The sequence below is a fragment of the Microtus pennsylvanicus genome, chromosome 15 (assembly GCF_037038515.1).
Source record: "Microtus pennsylvanicus isolate mMicPen1 chromosome 15, mMicPen1.hap1, whole genome shotgun sequence".
Lineage (NCBI taxonomy): Eukaryota > Metazoa > Chordata > Mammalia > Rodentia > Cricetidae > Microtus > Microtus pennsylvanicus.
The window spans coordinates 36,597,645-36,619,563 of NC_134593.1; the positions used below are offsets into that span (position 1 = coordinate 36,597,645).

The window sequence follows — 21,919 nt, forward strand, 5'->3', positions numbered from 1 at the left end:
GCTCTGGCTCACTCTGGCCTACACTCTGAGCAGCTGCCAGGACAAATGATAACCTAAATACACATGCCACAGTGTCCTTTCCCCTGTCCAAAATCTTCCAAACTCAAAAAAAACCCTGAGAGGTGCTGTCATGGTCAATGGCCCTAAGAGACCTGGGCCCGAGCTGGTTTCTCCTCAGATGTCACTGGGATTACCCTGCTGCTCTGCTTACTCCACCTTGGGGCCTCTCGGTGTCCCTACCGCCCAGAACACTCTTCTTTCTGATGCTCATATGGTCCATGTCCGCATCTCCTAAAAGGCTTTGCCTGGCCTAGATAATACGAAGGTCCTTCTCTTCCAGCATTATGTTTCCTACCCTGGTAGGCATTGGTTAATGATACTTGATAATTTTAGAAATGACACACCTTCATGTTTTAAATTGCTTATCTGTACTAAAATGTAAAATGTAAGCTCCTAGAGAAAAGGATGTTTGGTCTATGAGTATATTCCACTGCCTACAATATCTGTCATGAAGCAGGCACACAGTGAATATTAACTGAGGAAGAGCTGAATATTTACCCATCAATATGTTAGTCAAACTGAACATAAATGGGAAACAGAAAACACACCTATACTCTGTAATCAGACATACATTCATGGACTTTAGAAACTCTTTAACTCTTTTGAACATGGGCTGAAATACTTGTCATAATGTCATTCTTTGGAAGGGCTGTCATTAACTAAGCCCCACAGGCCTGTAATGGTTTTTGCTAAAACAAGTCACTCACTCTCAAACATCTACAGACCAAGATGATCTTGTCCAGATCTGCTTCTGTTTTCCAAAAGTCACTACTTACAGTACAGCAACTTGGTGAGTCTTCATTGTATATTCTTCTGCGATTGCAAACTACAATTCATATTGAAGCTTTTTTAAAAATTATTTAGTTTTATCAATTTTTTTCTGTGCATTGTTGTTGTGTTATGTGAGGGTGTTGGAACCCCTGGAACTGGAGCCACAAACAGTTGTGAGCTGCCATGTGGGTGCTGGGAATTGAACCCAACCAAGTCCTCTGGAAGAGCAGCCAGTGCTCTTAACTGCTGAGCCAACTCTCCAGCTCCCAACACACACTGTAGCTTTTTAATACCTATCTTCCTTCATTCTGCATTTCTCTTAAGTTTATAAGAATATCTAGAATTCTGCTAAAATGAACGTGTAGGGTTTTTTGTTGTTGTTGTTGTTTTTTTTTTTTTTTACTTTTTACTTTTGAGGGCCCATTACCTAGCTCCCAAATAAATACACGGAGGTTTATTCTTACTTATAAATGCCCGGCCTTAGCTTGTCTTATTTCTAGCCAGCTTTTCAAAACTTAAGAACATTTAAATTATCCCATCTACCTTTTACCTCTGGGATTTTACCTTTCTCTATTTTATATATTTTTCTTTACTTCTTACTCTATGTCTGGCTATGTGGCTGGCCCGTGGCACCCTCCTTCCCTTCGCCTCCCTTCTTTTCTCGCTCCTCTTCTCTCTCATCCTTATTTATTTCTTCTGCCTGGCAGCCTACCTATTCCTCTCCTTCCTAGTTATTGGCCTGAAGCTCTGCAAGACCAATCAGGTGTTTTAGGCAGGCAAAATAACACAGCTTCACAGAGTTAAACAAAAGCAACACAAAAGAATGCAACACATCTTTGCATCATCAAACAAATGTTCCACAGCATAAGTGAATGTAACATATCTATTAAAATATTTCACAACTTATATATAGCCTTATAGGATTTCATGGTGGAGTTTTCAGTGTTGTGTTTGAGACAGTCAGGTGCAGTGACACAGGGGACTAGGTTCAAATTTCAAGCTGAGATACATGAGCTGAGCATAAGCTTTACTAGGGCAGAAGCTTTGTCTGCTTTACTCAATTGGTGTTCTAATCTCCTGGCACACAGATTGGTAAATGGGCGCACTCACTAAATGTTTATTGAGTAAATAATGTTAGTTAGAAGGGAAAAATAAGACAGGTGTGCTGTCACATGCCTGTAATCTCAATACTTGCTATAAGAAGCTGGAGGACCAGGAGAGTTCAAAGTTCAAAACAGTAAGATGCTGTCTCAAAAAACAAAAGCCCAAAGAGGCTAGGTGTGGTGGTGCATGTCTATAGCCAGCTACCTGGGAGATGGGAGCAAGAGGAGCAAAGAGCTCAGACAGCCCAGGATACACGAGGTCCTGCTTCAAAACAACAGAACAGACCCCAAGTCACCTAGCGGTCAGTCCAATACCAGATGGAGTATAAGAGTCGTCAAAACCGGAAATAAAAGTCCACGCATAAAAATCATTTGACTAAGCAACTTAAACTAAATCCATAGACTAGACAGACTCACAAATACTGTGAGGAAGTGAACTTCTACTCCTCCCCACAGCCCCCCAACTTCTAGGCGGGAAGCCTGAGACGTGCTCTGAGTTGCTTTCAAGTACGAAGAACAAACATCCAAGCACGTTCTAATTACAGCCCCAGTTAACTTACCGGTGACGAAATCTTCCTTGCTGTTTTGGTGATTACTTGTTGTAGAGGCTTCCAGATTTGAAATGTATAGCGACCTAAACAGGAAATGGAATACATACTAATATATTTCTCATAATCAATGCCAATCATTACTTTTAAGGTGTTTATCATGCATCATTTATTGATACGAATGCTATTTCAAACTTTATCAGAAAGAATTACTATTTTTCAAACTTCTGATTTACTAAGTAGACACACAGACTTTGACTTTAATATTATCATAGCCAATACATGTCCCAAGTTCTAGTTCATGATAATAAAATTAGAAATTTTCAGTGTTTATAGGCATAAACACTTTTTTTTACTTATACAATCTTACAGAATACAATAACATCTTAATACTCTTTTCATAATAAACTGACTAGAACAAGACATGGCTGATAATACTCATGATACCAAATGATTAATTATATTATATTGCCATTTATGATGGTAATCACACTAAAATATATAGAAAACGAACACTTTTTTTCCCCTCCGAAACAGGGTTTCTCTGTAGCTTTGGAGCCTGTCCTGGAACTAGCTCTTGTAGACCAGGCTGGCCTCGAACTCACAGAGATCCACTTGCCTCTGCCTCCTAAGTGCTGGGATTAAATGCGTGCACTACCACTTCCCGGTTGTTGAAAATAAACACTTCTTTAAGACACAAGATAAGAAGTGCATTTAGTAGAGTAACCGGCAGAGTAAGAAACAACACGTGAAGCTATTTCTTAAAGATTTAGCTATCTGTTTTTCTCACTTCGGGTCTTTAGTTTCTCTAAATTCTTATTTTTATTTATTTTTTTTTGGTGGTCATTTAGAAATTGTCAGATTCCAGTGACTTCTCATCAATAAAACTTAGTATCACTCCTATCTCCAAGATACCTGAACAGAGTTTGGAAATTATCTTCAAGTTGATATTTTACAGACTGTAATTACTATTCAAGTCTAAAGAGTTAAAATAATGATTCAAATGTACATTTCTACAATCTCAAGTATCATACTAGAGTAAATGTCTCTAAATTGATCATTAAAATGTGAATTTGATTAGGCATTGTATACCCAAATAGAAAACATGTACTTATATTATGCTTAGAGATAGTGAAAAGAGCCTGTGACAGGAAATGATAGATGTTAAAACAAAATTGCTAAACTGGTCTTTTCCAGGGATTGCCTATAAATTCTCTAAAGATGCATAACTTGAGAATATGAGTTTCTGTTCTAAAACTATGAGTTTTTGAAGAGGGACTAAAATCTTGTTTTAATTTCCCTTTCTTAAGCATCCTAATATTCCCTTGCATTGACTCTGAAGCAAAGCAGATCCTAAAGTCATCCTGAGGGTTTCGCACAAGAGTGGCATCAGCAGGCACACTTTCTACTCATGCCCCATTCAGAAGGCTTTGCTAGAAAAGTGTGTAAGACACCACAAACCTAATCCCAGTGGAAAAGCTCACACCTCGATCATCCATACATAGAACACCACTTTCAAATCACCTCAAAATTCTTCAAAACCACAACCAGGCACAGCAACCAAAGTCCTGCCTTAGTGAAACAAAACAAGTGACAAAAACAGAAAAAGGCTTCGGGATGTGATGTCTGGAGATCCATTTAAACAGAAACTAGATCCAGCTGCAACAGATTTCCGGAAGTATGGCAACTACAGCTTCCCTAAGTTTTTACTCAGTTTTATTTGGCTCTGGGCAAGTTTTGCTATACTAATTTGTAACATGAATTTTTTCTATATAAAATATGAATACAAATTTGCCATTGTCTGAGAAAAAAGCAGATAAGATACATTTTTTTCTAAAGTAAAATGAAAAGCTCACAGTTTAATTTAGTAATTATGCCTATTCTAAAATTGGTTTATGTTTATGACAACTGTCAGGATTTCTTTAAAAACATTATCTTTGCCTCATGAAAGCTCAGAAGTAGTTAACCATAGTTATGAAATTGGTACAAAGCCCTGCTGGCAAAAAGATCTAAGGGTGTGAATCATAGGTCTTGTTGATTTTAAGATCTGACTGTTTTAAATGAGAACTGTGTAAAATTAAATAATGTATAGAACCCAATAAAACTGTCATTGTCTTATTAGAATTTCACTCTATGACACCACAACAGAATGTAACTTTATCAAAAGAAAAATGCAATTAATATAATCAAACAGAATTTAGAAACAAAAATTTAAATAACATAGTGTAATGGTTAATTTTAATTGTCAACTTGACATAGTCTAAATCACCTGGGAATAGTTTCAATACAGGATCATCTTAGAGCAGGTTAGCCTACAGGCATGTCCGTAAGAAAATGACTTCAATATGTTAACTAATGTGGGAAGACTGCCCACTAGGGGAGGCACCATTCCCTTGGCAGAGGATCCTGAACTGAGGAAGAGTGGAGAAAGACAGGCGTGCATGCGGGAATTCTCTTTCTGTTCTGACTATGGATATGACTAGCTGACTTAAGATCCTGGCATCTTGATTTCCCTGTTATGGGAATGGAACAGGTACTGTGAGCTAAAACAAACGCTCCATTCCCTGAGTTGTTTACCACGGTACTCTATCAAAGCAACAGGAAACAAAACTAATACAAGGAAACATTCTCAGATTAACATTTAGTTAGAGAATAGGTATAAAATTTAAAGTTGTAAATTAATGACTGAATAAGTAAGTTTAATATTTAAAATTACTTTTTCTAGTAAGATAACTGTGGCAGTGAATTAAATTATCCTGAGTTTATAAACAAACTATGTCAATATGTTATAAGATAATGAAATAGTCAAGAAATAGCTATGTTCATCAAAAGAAAAGAAAGGTGAAGGGCTGGAGAGATGGCTCAGAGGTTAAGAGCATTGCCTGCTCTTCCAAAGGTCCTGAGTTCAATTCCCAGCAACCACATGGTGGCTCACAACCATCTGTAATGAGGTCTGGTGCCCTCTTCTGGCCTGCAGGCATACACACAGACAGAATATTGTATACATAATAAATAAATAAATATTTAAAAAAAAAAAGAAAAAGAAAAGAAAGGTGAAAAAGACAAGATCTGAGTAAAGGGTTGAAGGGGAGGGTAGGGAAGGGAGTGGAGAAAAATGTATAGCTCAGTAAAAACAATAAAACAGAACGTGATAGGAAAAAAAGATTACCTATATATAACTATAAATTCCCAGTGTTACTAGTTTTAAGTTAACTTTTTTTCATAGATTTTGTAGATTTTTAACCATATCCAATCAACTAAACATACATTTGAGATAAAAAAAATGTAAAACAGAAAAACTGCTGTGGGAAAATGGTCTTTTATCCTGTCATTTGTATTATTTTTAGTTAAACGCTGATTGGCCAGTAGCTAGGTAGGAAGATTGGCGGGGCAGCCAGGCAAGTAGAGATGGAGCCATGAGAACAGGAGAATTGTGGGAAAAGGAAAGGCTCAGTCTGCAGTGGTAACCCAGACAGAGGGGAAAACAAGATGAGAACGCCTCGCTGACAAAGGTACCAAGTCATGTGCCTAACACAGACAAGAATAATGAATTAATGAAGATGTAAGAATTAATAAGAAGCCTGAGCTAAGAGTCCAACCAGTTTATGATTAATGTAGACCTCTGTGTGTTTATTTGAGACTAAATGGCTGTGGGACCTGGGACAGAAACCTCTGTCAACAAAGAACCATTACGAATTTTGTTTCTTGAGGCCACAGTCACCCTGATATCCAAACCACACAAGAACTCAAAATGAAAATTACAGAATAATTTCCCTCACCAACATTAATAAAAAACACTCAATAAAATACTCACAAACTGAATCCAAGAACACATCAAAAAGATCATAAAAAAAATGATAGCTTGAAATATTTAAGTCCACATAAATATAAGAGCATAAAGGAACCTCCATCACTTGCATTACATTGTATTAAAGATTCTAGGCCCAGAGATGGGTGGGAGTAAAAGCACTTGTTCAAGCCTGACAACCTAAGTTCCTCCTGGGTGGGAACCTCTGTGGTAGGAAAAGAACTGGTTCTTTTAAAATTGCTACCCCTGCCAGCTACACACGCCTGCCCAGACTCATACATCATACATGTACATAAACACATGATCAGTTAATAGCAACAGAAAACACACCTTCTTTGTCTTTTTAAGACTTTTTTATTATTAGGTGTATGCACGTGTATTTGTGAGCAGGTGTCCACAAAAGCCAAAAGGAGGAGTTGGCTCATCTGGAGGGCGTTAGAGGCAGATGTAAACTGCCTGCTATGGGTGCTAGGAACTGAACTCTAGTCTTCTGGAAGAATATCAAGAGTTACAGACTGCGGAGCCATCTTTCCAGCTGGCTTTCTTTATTAATTAGGTACCACAGTGGCCATGACACAGCCAGAAGATAAACTAGGACGCGGGACCCCAGTTTTCACCTAGTTTGAGACAGAATCTTTCTGCTGTTAACAGCTGTATATGCCAAGCTAGGTGACCTAGGAGTTTCTAGGGAGCCTCTTGTCTCAATCTTCCACTGTGCACTGGGATTACATGGACTACAGGGTTACACCTTTGCTGTGTTTGGGTTGTCTGAACTTGGATCTTCAGGCTTGCACAGCAAGTGCTTTAGCTACTGAGCCAGCACTCAACTGATTAGTGCTAAGTAACCATAAGCGGTGAGTAAGGGGGAATGTATTATGTCTCAAAACCAAAGCAACATACCTGCAAATGCAACAGCTGCAACACCTAGTCCTACCGCTATCAGCCTTCTTCCCTGTGGACGGAAAACAGACATTTAGAGTTATGCACGAGCCTATGAAAGTAAATCACCTTAATGGCAATGATAATTACATTAAATACATTTCCTTCAAATGTTAGTATGAAGAATACAGCTTAGATATCTACACTGTCTATGGGATTATATATGCTGCTTGCTCTGTTGGCTAATTTTCTTTCCCCCCTACTTTGGTTTTTCGAGACAAGGTTTCTGGCTGTCCGTAGGTCGGCTCTAACTCACAGAGATCCACCTGCTGAGGGAGGCAGGGGCTGCTGGAAGGAACAAACGGGCCAGCAGGCACAGAACAGATAAAGGGAATAAAGATGCTCGAGAGGTCAAGTGACATTCACACATTCCAACCTTTTGACATTGTGACATGATAGTGTTAGCAAAGTTCACATTCAGGGCTGTGCAATCAAGTTACAAAACAACAATAAACAAAGACAAAAACAAGCAAAAAACCCTCAGAACCTTACAATTTAAGTAAGTTTATAATTTTGTGTTGGGCCAAACTGCATGCAGCCCACAGGTTGGACGCCCCATGGAGGGCCTTCCAAGGAACACCAGGACTTCAGCTTTCCCATGAACAATAGAGACACCGCGGTTTCCAAGAGAGGTCTGACATATCATAAGATTCTAAAGATCTCTAATTATCATGCTGAAAAAAAACCATACAGGGTTAAAAAAGAGACATACAAATGAATTAGAAGTATATTAAAATAATCCAAGGAAAAAATGAGTGATTAGTGATGGAAATGGTAAGATGTTAGATTTTTGTATTTTGAAGGTAAAAAGATTTTCTGGTACTGTGTGTGGTCTATGAGAGAAAAATCTAGAATGTCAAAGTTGCTGTCTTGAACAATTACAAATATGAAATTGCCTTTTGCTGAGGGGCCAGACTAAAACCTTTCAAGTAGGAAATCTGATGAGCTCTCTTTAGGCTTCATTTTAAAAAACCATGATGAATAAGATAAATTGTATAGGAATTCATTAACACTTGTTTGAGAGGGAGGGAAAAGAAGAATGAGCAGGATTAAGTAAAAACATTCTTTGTTATCTGGCAGGGACTCAATTCTCAAGGGTTAATCACAAGTAAATCACTTCTGCTGAACTCAGGGTTTTGTATTGTCTTATTATTTGGTTCAATTTCCACAAAGAAAGCTTTCTGAATTTAAACAACACCAAGTAAAAAGGGAAATATGGAGATGGAATAACAAAGGCTACTGACAAGTCAGCGGGATTCGGGAGAGACATTAGAGGAGAAGAGGGTCCTGTGCAGAGGAAGAGGAAGGAAGCATGGGACCCGTGTGAGGCCCTGGGTTCCATTCCTACCATCCAAAAGTAAAAGGGAGGGGAAAGAGTTTATATTTGTACACACACAAAATGCCAGAGCTTAAAATGACACCTGGAAAAGAACTTTATAATTATCTGACCTGAAAATCTCAAGCTGCATGAATTTTATTCAAGTCTAACCTGGCCAATCCACACGAACCTCCCCAGTCCTCAGCAGTGCTGGCTCACTGCCACAGTGCACACAGCACACGCACGCGCGTGCACGTGCACACACACGCACCTACCTACGGGACAGACAAAGCTAGGGCATAGTTCTACTGGGTCCTCTTTTAAGCCACTTAGTTTCTTTTAAATCAAAGGCAAGCATTAAATTCTACAATAAAATGAATAAATGGGGGGGGGGCAACAAAACAATGTAACAAAATCTAAAGCCAAACACAGGAAACAACTCTTAGGCTCACCCCAAGTAAGCTGTTATTCCACTCCTCAGTATAATGAATGAAATTTCCCCAAACTCAAAGCTCCTCTACATGATGATTTCTCGGGACTAATCTTTTAAATACTACTTTGCTTTATTCAAAATAATGCTGTGAGTCCTGCCTGCACTTCCTCCTAGTAACAGAAAAGGCTCTTTGCTCACATTAAAGGATAATGTGAATGAATGCATGGAGTGGAAAATCTCGCTGTGGTAACAAGCCAGTCCTGAGCCTTACAAACACCGGCTCGGCAGGGTTGCCAACCAGCTGCAAATCTGCTTCAGGTTCCTTCTTAACCCAAATATGAACAGTGACTGTGCACTTCCTGTGTTGACTTGGCTAGACTATCATACCGGTTAGCCTTGGCTAGACTATTTATCATACCGGTTAGCCTTGACTAGGCTATCTATCATACTGGGTTAGCCTTGGCTAGACTATTTATCATACCGGGTTAGCCTTCGTTAGACTATCTATCATATTGGGTTAGCCTTGACTAGACTATTTATCATACTAGGTTAGCCTTGGTTCAACTATCACACTGGGTTAGCCTTGGAGCCACTACAAAGGTACTTTGTAGATTCGGTCAACACTTATTGTCAGTTAAAGACTATCTGACAATCTACTCTATGAAAACCTCAACCTATCAACTGAAAGGCATTAAAAACAAAGTTTAAGGTTTCCCTGAGGAAGAATCAGGTCTGAGGTGGTGAGGCAGAGCTGCAGGCTGTAGGGACAGCTCAGCAGTCAGGAGCTTGCCTAGTACTGAGTTTTCACCATCGTCTGGTTCAACCCCTGACAAACATAAAAACAAAAACAAACAAAAATTGTACTCCTACCTTAAAGTTTTCTGCTTGGGTCCTGTCCTATAAATTTTAGACTTGCTAGCCACAAAATAAATACCAATTCCTTAAAATAAATACATAAGTTACTTGATTCTATTTCTCCAAAAACCTAGCACAGGCTTCTGGAACTCAAGCCCGCGCCTCACATGCTAGGCAGTGCCCTGCACCAAGCTATGTGCTCTTTCAGGCTTACTCATGATTCACTTATTGGGCACAAATTAAATCCATATTTAAATATTTAATCTTGCTATCAGTTTACCAGGCACAATAAAATGATCTCTTAAATGTTATAAATTTCCTCAAAACAAAAGATGTCTTCCAAAACACACTAGTTTTCTTTTGCTCTTATTCCCTATAAATGTGTCTAATTCCTTATGGAACTTTCTAGATCTTTGAGCTAGGCCTGTTCCTTAGGACAGTAAAAGAAGGGTGCTAATTGCTAACAGGTCTCAAAAGTCTACATCTCTGACACTTCCAATTCTTAGATTGTGACAGAGTAGATAAAAACTGTTCTTTCTAGGTCATTTCTAAGAACACAAGGTTGTACTCCATCCTCTTGTTATTACATCAGGGTGTCATTGTATACAGCGCAAGCTCAATCATTAAGTATATTAAGTAATATTTTTCTAATTTCTTTATTTTTCAATTTCTTTAATGTGTTGGCAGGAGCTTTAAAAAAGATTTCTATACATCTCCCTTGTGATGTGTGCACAGAGACACAACACTATTGTGTATGTGGAGGGGTCTTCCTCCCTTCCTCTGATCTGCAGGTTCTTAATAAGAGACCTGAGAGTCAACATCACACTGAGCAGGATAATAAAATGACAAGGTCAAACAAGGGGACATGGAAGAAAGAGAAGACCCCTAGTTCCCTGTGCCACGCTAGAACTTGTTTCTCTCTCTGACATAAACCTAAAGGACTCTGACCAGTTGACCAAACTGTGCTAAAAACTGAGCCCAGAGCCCACGGAGTCCAGACTCTGTGGGCAAGCTTACTAAGAATGCTAAGGAGCCATTGTTTGGTTCAAATTGTATGTTTTGACCTCCTTGTTTGACATATGCATAATAATAATTCCTCAGATTTTTCTGAATTCATGTTCTTATTAAATTTTGATAGCACATCTGTAAGCCTGCAAGGGTCCCTCATCAATGATCTTACTATGTCATTAATGAGTAATTTCTTTTTTGTTAGGAAGTATATTGTATTGGCACATTTCTGACTTCAGACCTCCAAAATTACACACAAAGCTGCTGCTAGGGCACCTAAGTGTACTCTTCTCTTGATGCACGTGCTCTGTGTACCCCAACTTTGCTTCATACTGTCTCGTTCTCAAATCTTTCTGGTAGCACAAGCTGAGATCCCAGCTGCACCTGAATGGCGGCCTCCTCTGGCCAGCAATGCTGAGGCCAATTCGCCAATAAGAGAAACACAAAATTATCACATAGTATAAAGGCGGGTCCACAACTGTCATGTCTAACTCCAGGTTGTTTCTTTTCCTTCTGAGCTCCACTGAGATCCTGATTAGCATCTTCCGGCCAGGGATGGAAGCGCACCATAGACATCAGAGAGCAGGGCTGGAAGCAGACCTTTCCATGGCCCATCCTGGAACAACGGCCTAAGACAATGATCGCATAGACCACAAACAAACAACGATGGCCTGGAAAACCCCAATCCTTGTCCTTCTCCTGCTCTATCACCCCGAGACTGCTTGACACAACCTGAAGGAATTACAGGCCCGCGGCTCCTAATGCAACCTCTGAGGAAGGCTCCTTTTCCCTTTCACTACCGGTCTAACTACCTTCGCAGGGTGGGGGACTGTTGGGGATTATATTTTCAGGTGTGTGACTCTTGTTGCTGCTGCATTTGTTTAACTCTGTGAAGCTGTTACTGTGCCTCTCTAAAACACCTGATGGTCCTACTAAAGAGATGAACAGCCAATAGCGAGGCAGGAGCAAGGATAGGCGGGGCTAGCAGGCAGAGAGTATAAACACAAGGAAAACTCTGGAAGGAGGAAGAAATCAAAAGAACAAGGCCTCACCCAGCTTCACAGCAACCCAAGGAGTAAGAAGGAAAATAAGACATACAGAAGTAAGAAAGATAAAAGCCCAGAGGCAAAAGGTAGTCGGGATAACATAAGAAAAAATGGCTAGAAACGACTCAAGCTAAGGCTGGGCATTCATAAGTAATAATAAGCCTCCATGTGATTTATTTGGGAGCGGGGTGACAGGCCTCTCAAAAAGGCAAATAGGTGACTGAACCTGGGTACTTGGGATTCTCTGGGGCCAAAGACTTTGTCTATCCCTGGTATTAGCCATAAATAAACAGGCAGCCAAACATTAAAGAAGTCAATGCCATTCTGAAATTCTCCCTATCCATAGGGCTCCAGCTTTGTAATTCCTCTTCTCTGCTAACTCTCCTCATCACAACACCAGGAGGCTCTGGAGAGCAGGAAGCAGGCTCTGCTCACTCTTATATTTTCAGTATACAGCACGAGCTAAGTAAGAGTAATCACCAAAATGGATACACAGACAAAGGATAGATAGTTAGGAACCCTTTTCTTCTTCTTCTTCTTCTTCCTGCTTCTGAGTCAGAGCCTGTCTCAGAAAAGTAGAAACAAAAATGAAGGATTGTGGGGTCAAGGTTGGGACAGGGACAAAATAAAGATTATGAGGTTAAACCTGAATTCTGGTTTGGGTTTTATTCTCATCTTGCTATTACCTACGTCATTATAATGTGAAGAAAGGGGCCTTTTTCACCCAAACAATTCCTTTGTCATTTTATTATGACATTGACTTTTGTTTTCCTTTTGGTCCAGTGACTTTCTGAACTAAGAGATCTGAGCTCTTATGATGCAGGCTGCAGACTCTTTCTAGACAGGCTTGTGTTCTGCACATTGGTCCCTTGGCTTGTGGCACTCACGTGGGAGACTGGGGAACCTTTGGAAGTGAGGCCTAGCTGAAGTGGTAGGTCCACGGGAGTATCCTATCCTTGCCCACACCCTGCTTGATCTCTACTTCTCTGTTGGTCAAAGCGAACGTCTCCCCATCCACCACACGTTCCTGCAACCAACATCTCTGTCGAGCACTCAGGACCAAGTGACCAGCGCTGAACCCTGAGAAATCATCTCCCGTTATGTTGCTTCTGTCGTGACTCTACCACAGCAACGCAAAGGCTAACACCACACCGTGACCCACAGCCTTTAGTCCAAGGAAGAGGCGGATAGATTTCTGAGGTTAAGAACGGTGTGTCTACATGATGAATCCCAGGCCAGCCAAGGACTATACAGTGAGATAAACAAAAAGGTTACTAATGCACTTTCCTTCAAATCAGCCCTCTCCTTGCCACCCCCCCCACAGCACCCCACCTGCCCAACACGCAGGTACAAACTTCTCACAACAATAAGTTTACTTGTTGTCTTTTGGGGGCAGTTTTTCATTTCTATTTATTATGAAAAAAAGTTTGTTTAATTTTCGATGCCCTTCACAGGCTGTGTTACAGAATCTAGAGCTGTAAGAAAGAAAAAAACCTAGCTGAAGCCACATTTCGCCAGGGAAGTCACACGGCCTGCACATTGACTCTGTGTCTGCATTAGAATTCAAGCTCAGACCTGCATCCATACCCCAGTGTTCCTTAGAGGAAAGTGTACGCGAGGGGTCGTAATCACTGCTTTCCAAGGGGAACCCAAACACTCCTACCTGACTCTAAGCCCATTCACACAACTCTTATCTAACGTCTTAAACAGCTGGGTCATCTTTAAAAACCAACCTAGAGTACAGTAGCTTCTACTTAGCTAAACCCAAACTAGAGACTAGCACTGGCCTTTGATGTCCCGAACATGTTATAATTCTCTATAATGTCATCTTCCTTCTCCCTCACCCAGAGTACATTGCAATACCCTATGGAATGGACAGTCTGACACACTTGGGAGCTGCAGTCCTTGTCCTTCCTTGAACTGTTCTTTCAGCTGGCACCACGTGCACTGTGTCTGAGTGCTAGGACAGAAACTCTGAGTAATCAAAGACATACATTTAATCCCAATTAATCTCTTGATCCTGGAGAATGCAAAATGGAACTCATGTCTTGAGGGCAATTTCATCATAAGACTCAAACACCTTAACTATCTCACCTACAGCATTTTGTGGTGTGTTTTAACCAACAGCTCAAGTCTGAAAAGCTTTTCTTACATATTCTTACTTGGGAATTTGAATTTACCTCCTTTCCAGAAACTACTCTACTCCCTTCCCAGCACCTACTTTACTGTAAGGCAACAATCTGTTAGATCGACCATATCCACAGTTTACAATTTTCATTATATATATTATATATTCCTTCCTCGGAGTTAAGGGGAACTCAAACCAATCTGCTTTGAAGCTTAGGAATTTATAAACATATCTAGATTATCTGAAGACCTTGAAGTCATCACAAAAATTATCACAAAAGCCAAGGCTACAAAGAATTTCTGGGAACTAGACGCCATCCATTTCCTTATCTAAATGATGGAATGGCAGTGTTCTACCGCAAAAGGACTGCCTTCCTACCAAGTCCTGCCGCATACTATCAGGGTAACCTTGAGAGACTTAATTAACCTCTTTAAGTCTCAACTGTCTTAAGTATAAAATAAAGAAAAATAGCAGCAAACTCCAAGGAGAGAGTGTTTTACCAGGAGAAAACGCTATCACAGAGCGTGGTGCACAGCAGACACTGATTAAATGTTTATCTACTTCCTCCGAAACTATTTAGGCACAATGAATAAGAACAGAGATGGTTTAGTGGTTAAGATGTTTATTGCTGTTCCAGAGGATCCAAGCTCAGTCCCCAGCACCCAAGCTTGGAGGCTTCTACCTCCAGCTCCAGGGGATCTGACACTCTTCTGACCTCCACACGGTGTGGAAAGTCCTTCTATATATGTATTGCTTATATTGGTTAACGAATAAAGAAGCTGCCTTGGTTGGCATTTAGCATATAAACATGCCTGGCCTTGTGCTAAGTTCTGGAGAAAGAATAGCGAGCAAGACAGATAGGTACTCAAGTTTCCTACCCTCCTATCCGGCCAACAGCAACGATATGTACCAGTACGGCATGAGAATCAATACTCACATATTATTAGCTATGTAGTAAGAGACAATAACTTTTTAACAAACAATTACATGAATAACATCTTCCAATTACAATGCCCTGGAAAACATACATTTTAGGTATGTTTAAAATGAATACATAAATAAATGAATATATAAAATAATATAATAAAATGGATACATAAAATGAATATAAATCATTTTGATAGTGTATTAGTTACTTTCTTGTTGCGACGACTGAGCACCCAAGGAAAGCAGCCGAGCACACACAGGATATGGTGGCACACATCTGCCATCCCCGCACTCTGGATTTGGAGGCCAGAAGTTCAGGAGTTCAAAGTCATCCTCTCCTACCTAGAGAATTCAAGGTAAGCCTGGACTATAGGAGACTTCCCAAAATAATGGAGGGGAGAAGACTGAAGGCGTGGGGCTGATTTCAGAAATAAATTGACTGGAGGAAGGATTCATGGCTCATGGTTTTGGTGTACAGGAGTCTCCAGTCAGGAATCAGAAAGATAAAAGCTGGGGCTCAGAGCACTGTCTCCGGCTCCTGGGTTGAAGTTGTCCACAGTCAGGGTAAATTCTCCCTCCTCAGCACTCTCTAGAAACAACTTCACAGACACACTCACAGGTGTTTCCTAGGCGATGTATATCCAGACGAGCTGACAGTGGGGACCAGTCATCAGAGATGATATAATAATAAACTACAATAAAAGCTTGGATAACCTTCTAAGCAAATAAATAGTAGACAGTTTTCTACTGCAGCAGAGGAGTGGAGTCAGGGAAGGCTCTAGCTCCCTTAAGCTGGGTCTTCAAAAAGGAGGAGTTTATTCAGCAAAGAATGCTAATCAGAAGAGAAAGCTTTAAAAATGCCATAGAAGTGGGAATTTAACTACAGAATGCGGGGAACATGTAGTCCAAAGAAGACACTGCGGCTGGCCAAGCCATCAGGGATTAGTACATGACCAGTCCTGTATTCCACCCTGACAGAGTTAGACCTGGGTAGCTTCGTGGTTTGGGAAGCATGACCTCATCACTGCGCTGTACTAAAAACTGTGGCAGTGTGATTCTTGGAAAGGAGGAGGCGTTGAGGTAGAGAGCACTGGTTAAAGTGTGTTATGGCAGAGGTAATCCTCGGCTTCAGGGAGGAAAGGACAATGAAGAGTCAGAAACAGATCAGAGGCCAACCTAGGTGACGCAAAGTCAGAATTAAAGCAGAAAGTAGAGTTGATGGCTTTGTGCCAAACTTGGGAAATAACAGGACAACCAGCGTGCTCGGAGACAGACACATAACAGGAACATTTCAGAGCAGCTAAATTTTTGTGTTTTTGTTTGTAGGACTCATTGATAAGTGGAAATTCTTACTCTGTCTTTTGAGAAAACCATTCTTCTCACTCCTTCCTATTCCAAAGTAACATTTCCAATCCTGATGCGCACTACATGTTAAGTACCAAACTGCAAATACAACTGTATCATGGTAAAGCAAGGATGAATCAGGGTTAAAATATGGATGCACAAAATATAATCCATGTGATTAGATGCTGCAGCCAACGCAGCCTGGATAGCCAAGACTGGGGGTGGTGGTGCCGGGATTGAGATATGGAGGCTTCTTTTCAGGTGGAAGAACAGCAACCTTTATTTTGCCCAGCAACCTTTTATACTTCTACTCCTTCTGTGGAGACCCACCCGCCAGAAAGAACACGAACATCCTTGTCAATTACAGGACTACAAGGAAGTTCCGCTGTCAGTCAGGGGGAATGAGGGAAGCTAGATTACAATAATTATATATATATGTATATATCTCCAAGTATGTTAAAATGTTTTTAAGAGAGCCGGATGGTGGTGGTGCACACCTTTAATCTTAGCACTTGGGAGGTAGAGGCAGGTGGATCTCTGTGAGTTTGAGGCCAGCCTGGTATACAAGAGCTAGTTCCAGGGCAGGCTCCAAAGCTACAGAGAAACCCTGTCTCGAAAAACCAAAAGATTTTAAGAGCTGTTAATGGATAGATAGGAGTATTCCATTGCCAAGTTCACTGGCAGAAGGGGGGTGGGCAGAGCTGACCCGCTGGACTCTCCCTGGGGCTGAGTGGGATAGGAGTGTAGAATGACCCAGCCTTCCCCCTCTGGCTAACTGGGAGAAACACAACCATTGAGTCAAAGTCTGTCGAAGTAAGATCTTAGGCAGGAACTTATATAGGCTTAGATAAATTAGGGAAGCCTGGGATGTGCCGAGAAGGAGCAAGAAACGAGGGCCAAACGACGTTAGAGGTGGCTGGGCAGAGGCAAGCCTAGGTCAAGTAGCCAGAGACAGGACTCCAAACTCGAGCTAGGCTCAGGAAATTACAGTAGGTCTCATCACCAAAGTCAAGTTAGACTTAGGAGGCTACACTGGGCCTCATGAGGCCCAACATTCAATTACAAGGGAGCAACAAATGCTTACTAATTCTTAATAAGGTTTGAGCTAATACATTGAAAGGTGTTAGCCTTTAAGTGGTGGTTATAATGAAATGTAGGTGGCTAATTGTCTTACGTGTTTTACTATCCTAATAAGTTGTGCTTTCTGGAAAAGCAATAGAACGCAAAGGTTTACCACTTCAAATTGGGTTTTATCTAACCTCTTTTAAATATTGGTAATACTCTCTTCCCACCTTAAGTTTCTTTTCTCCTTTTCCATAAGAAGTAATTTTGTTAGAACCACATCTGATAACTTCTATCAAACAATTGTAGAGTATTATTTTATTGAAGGTAATAAGTATCTTACCTGCTTTATTTAGTGTCACAAACAGATTCCTAAACATTACATATTAGTCCATTAAGATAAACTTTATGAAGAAAAAGAACTATTTGATAAGTACAGACAGAGATATATAGTCTATAAATATAAAAGTTTCAGTAAATGAAAAGATTTTCCTTAACTTCTTTTTTTTTTTTTTTTTTTTTTTTTTTTTTTTTTTTTTTTTTGGTTTTTCGAGACAGGGTTTCTCTGTGGCTTTGGAGCCTGTCCTGGAACTAGCTCTGTAGACCAGGCTGGTCTCGAACTCACAGAGATCCGCCTGCCTCTGCCTCCCTAAATAATCAATGTCTGATGTTTCCTTTTCTGGTTTTTTTGTTTGTTTGTTTTTTGTTGTTGTTGTTTTTGCTTTGTTTTGTTTTTTCAAGCCTTGGCTTGTCCGGGAACTCCTGCTGTAGGTTAGGCTGACCTTGAACTCACAAGAGGTCCACCAGCCTCACCTCCCACTTGTTGGGATTAAAGGCGGGCGCCACCACTACGGGGCTCTACAATTTTCAAGGTCATTTTTTTCCTAACACCCTTTTGACAGTTTCCCATTATATTCAGTTACCTAAAGTTATCAATAATCTTGTCTTCTATCTCATTAGTTTGCTTTGGATCACGTACCTTCAACAAAATCAAGAAGGGTCCCTCAGGGACATTCTGAAAGTTTTGTGAGACCCTTTGAGGTTCCACCTAATTTGCTTAAGAGGAAGGGTACTTTCCGGACAGAGGACTGTCCTGTGAGACCAGCCAACCCACAAGAAAGAGTCAGCCTTGGCCCTTGAGGCTTTACAAGACATGAAGTAGGGAAGTGCCAGTCTATGGTCATCTTAAGAACTCTCACCCATTCATACCACGTTTACTGTTTTAGCACAGACTGGACTTTTTGTAAGTGAAGCTACCCTGTAAACTGAGAAGATACTTTCAACAATTTACCTCAAAACGTTTGCCCTTTTCCGGAAAAAGCAAAATAAAAAATAACATTAAGTTAAATTTAAAGAATTACATTAAAATAAAATAAAATAAATAAACCATGCAGTGAGAAGGTTGAGGCAGGGGGATTATGAACTCGAGGCCAGCCTAGGAGATCTGTGAGTCCCAATTTAAAAAATAAGATCCCGATGGCTTGCAGTTGTAGCTGTCAGGCATACTACTGCTTAGGACTGCTGCAATAGGGGAGCAATAGGCTCACTTCATTGCAGCCTCTAACGCAATAATGCGGAAGCATTTACAAATCCAAAAAGCGAATTGTTACTAAGAAAATATTTACTTTACCCTTGTGTTTCAATTAGACTATTACATTGACTTAAAAACTTTACTAAATCTCATTTCCGGATATATGACAGGAAACTTTTTTAAAGCTCTTGGTATAAAAAAAAATGGCACTGGCGTGGACTGGTGGAGAATCACACACTGCTGAGCATCCCTGAGGCCGGGTACTAAAGAGACCTCCTCAATTCTATACACCACTACAGAAGTGAACCGGCAGGGTGACGCCGCTGGGAGAGGTCCTGGCAGTCATAATTTCGACACCCGGGAAGGAAAGAACCTGCTTCTTCCTTTCAGCCTACATAAACCTCGTGCATTTTTTGACTGGACCCAGGTTGGGTGGTCCAGATTTGGGGGGACACGCTAGAGAAGCACCCCTCCCTTCTCTCTTCGCTGCCCTCACGCGTTCTTCACGCCGGGGTTAACCACTTTCCCCAAGGAGCCCCCCCTCTGGCCCCACCAGGACCCCTGGGACTCTGTGGTCCAGTGCCACCCCGAGGAGACGGCAGCCTGTGGGCTGAACCGAGGAGCTGGGGAAGCTGGAGAACCTGGGGTCTAGGGGTGCCCGCCAACTCACCGCGTCGTGGTCGACGTCGGCATCCGGCCTTTGGGTGGAGGGGGGCAGGTATTCGGCGTAGCGCAGGGCCTCTTCGGCGGCCGCGCCGCCACCGGTGACCATAGCTGTGCCTGGAGACCCAGAGGACGCGCTGCGTTGCTACCGGTTTACGAGGCGACCGCGGGGACAAACTAGCGCGGATTAATTAACTTCGCGCTCTGAGTAACCACTAGGTCAAATGGGTGTAGACCTGATTGGAGAGAACCCTTTATTCACAGGGCACACAGTGTTTACTTTTGTTTGTTTATTTTGAAGGATCTCCTGGGGCTAGAGGTGACACCCACCTTCCACCACACCCACCAAACCTGGGGTTAGGGTGGGACGCCTTAGGTCTGGGTTGTTTCTCTAAAGGCAGGCGGGGAGAGATTCTTAGGTCCAACCTGGGAGTAGAGACTTGCCTTGACCTTCCCAGACTGAAATGAGTGTCATTTTACATCTAAGTGAAATTACTGGGAAGAAACTGGTGATCAAGTAGCTTGCACTCACTGCAGATGATCTTTGAGTTGAATATATAAAGGCTTACTTTGTTATTAATTTTTAGGTCAAGTTCTTTGGAACAAATTAGACAATAACTGAAGCTAATACGTTTTCTAAATCCTGTACCAACTTGGCTGCTTGTACCCACTTGGCTGCTGTTATGCCCTTTATACACTTTGCAAACCAGCTTACAAGAAGTTTTTTGTTTCGTTGTCTATTTTTTTGTGTTTTGTCTTTTGAGACGGCGTTTCTCTGTAGCTTTGGAGCCTGTCCTGGAATTAGCTCTGTTGACGGGCTGGCCTTGAACTTACAGAGATATCCCCCCCTCCCCCCCTTCGCCTCGTGACTGGAATGGAATTCCTCTGCCTCCCGACAGGCACCACCCCCGGGCTAGGTTTTCTATTCTTGAAGTAAAACTTTTAAGAACCTGTTAATTTATCCATGTAGGAATTTACAATCCAGAAAAAAAAGATGACACCAACGCCGTGCTGGTGATAGATACGAGAGTGTGAGCCTGCTGGACAGGCTGCAAAAGGAAGCAAAAGAGACAGCATTCGCGTTTACAGAAAGGAACAGCAGCAATCATAAACGTTTTTCTTGGAGGCTCAGCCATTGAGATTGGTTCCGTAAAGAACATGTTTTGTTTTAGTTTGAAGAAGAAAAGGGCCAGAAATTCCACACAGAAATAAATACAAAGACCTGAAAAGGGTGGTGTGGGTAATACTGGGTTGAAAGTACTTCAAGACTCTTTAGAAACATGATTTTATCTAAATTATTATTTTATTTTATAACAATTTATTTAAATTATCTTTTAAGCCAATCCACAATTATTTATTGTTATGATTTTAGTCAGAATATGACTGACTCTTCCTGGTTCCAGGGCCAGGCATGTGCTGACAAGCCCTCAGGCATGACCCAAGGGCGACACGGTTGTATCCTCTACCTATGAAGCAGCTGCATGAGCTCTGTCTGCATATGACATAACCACATCATCCCCCTGTGTGCTAGGTAGCCCATAAAAGCTGGAAGTGCCGTTTTCCGCGCCCTTCCTCCCTCCCCCTCTCTTTCCATCCTCTTCCCCCTCCCCTCCTCCCCCTCCACTGACCTCAACAGGCCTGTACACCCCCCCTTAATAAATTCCTAAGTTGTGCATTCTGCGTTTCCTTCTCACTCACACCAGGTAATTTCATTTATGAGCAAAACAAATGAGTTGGATTGGAGCCTACGTATCATTCATTCATCATCCATTTGTTCAATTTATTCAATAAATCCTTATTGAACAAATGTCACGTTTTAGACACAGTACTGGGGCATTGTGCCTTTAGCATCAATTAAACAAATAAGGTCTCCAAGTCTTTGGAGTTTGTTGTCTAGGGGAAGCTAATGGTGTATCCTAGCAGCTGGACCTAACAGTCTTAGGCTGCTAGCCTAGAGCAAACAAGCAATTAGAAGGAGACCCGTGTGAGCCAGCTCTTTTTGAGAAGAGCGCACCTGCTCAAGAGCTGGGGCTTCCCAAGCAGAAGCCCTGAGAGAAGGGGGCTCGGTAGAGAGTAAGGCAGAGGAGGGGAATGCAAGGAGGGAGGGTGGAAGCAGGTTGTACTTCAGGTCAGACTTCTGAGAGTAGATTACTGGCTGCTGCTAGACTTTACTGATTGAACTCCCTGCCACTGCTGCCTTGGTTGTCTGCTTCCACAGAAGCAGCCAGTGTTCGAGAGAAATCTCAGCCCCACTGGCTACTCAGCCCTCAGCCTGTGGTTCTTCAGCAGGCTCAACCTTAGCAGCAAATAAAGATAAGAACAAAAGCAGTGAAATCCTTTCCTCTCCCCTCAAGGATCTCTTCTTGGTTTAATCA

The 21,919-nt window shown here is 41.4% G+C and overlaps 1 protein-coding gene across 2 annotated transcripts in view; it reads right to left on the minus strand.

Moving 5' to 3' along the window:
* Dnajc15 (DnaJ heat shock protein family (Hsp40) member C15) overlaps nt 1-19,709 on the minus strand; it is a 62,738-nt gene extending 43,029 nt beyond the window's left edge. For both annotated transcript variants that reach the window (XR_012907934.1, XM_075949597.1), the window contains exons 1-3: nt 19,552-19,709; nt 7,191-7,242; nt 2,495-2,568 (exon numbers count right to left, since the gene is read on the minus strand). Coding sequence is in view for 1 of the 2 variants with exons in the window: in XM_075949597.1 (XP_075805712.1) it covers nt 2,495-2,568; nt 7,191-7,242; nt 19,552-19,653 (228 nt within the window). In the remaining variant the exon portion in view is untranslated. The remainder of the gene's footprint in view (nt 1-2,494; nt 2,569-7,190; nt 7,243-19,551) is intronic.
* Between the last annotated feature and the right edge of the window lie 2,210 nt (nt 19,710-21,919).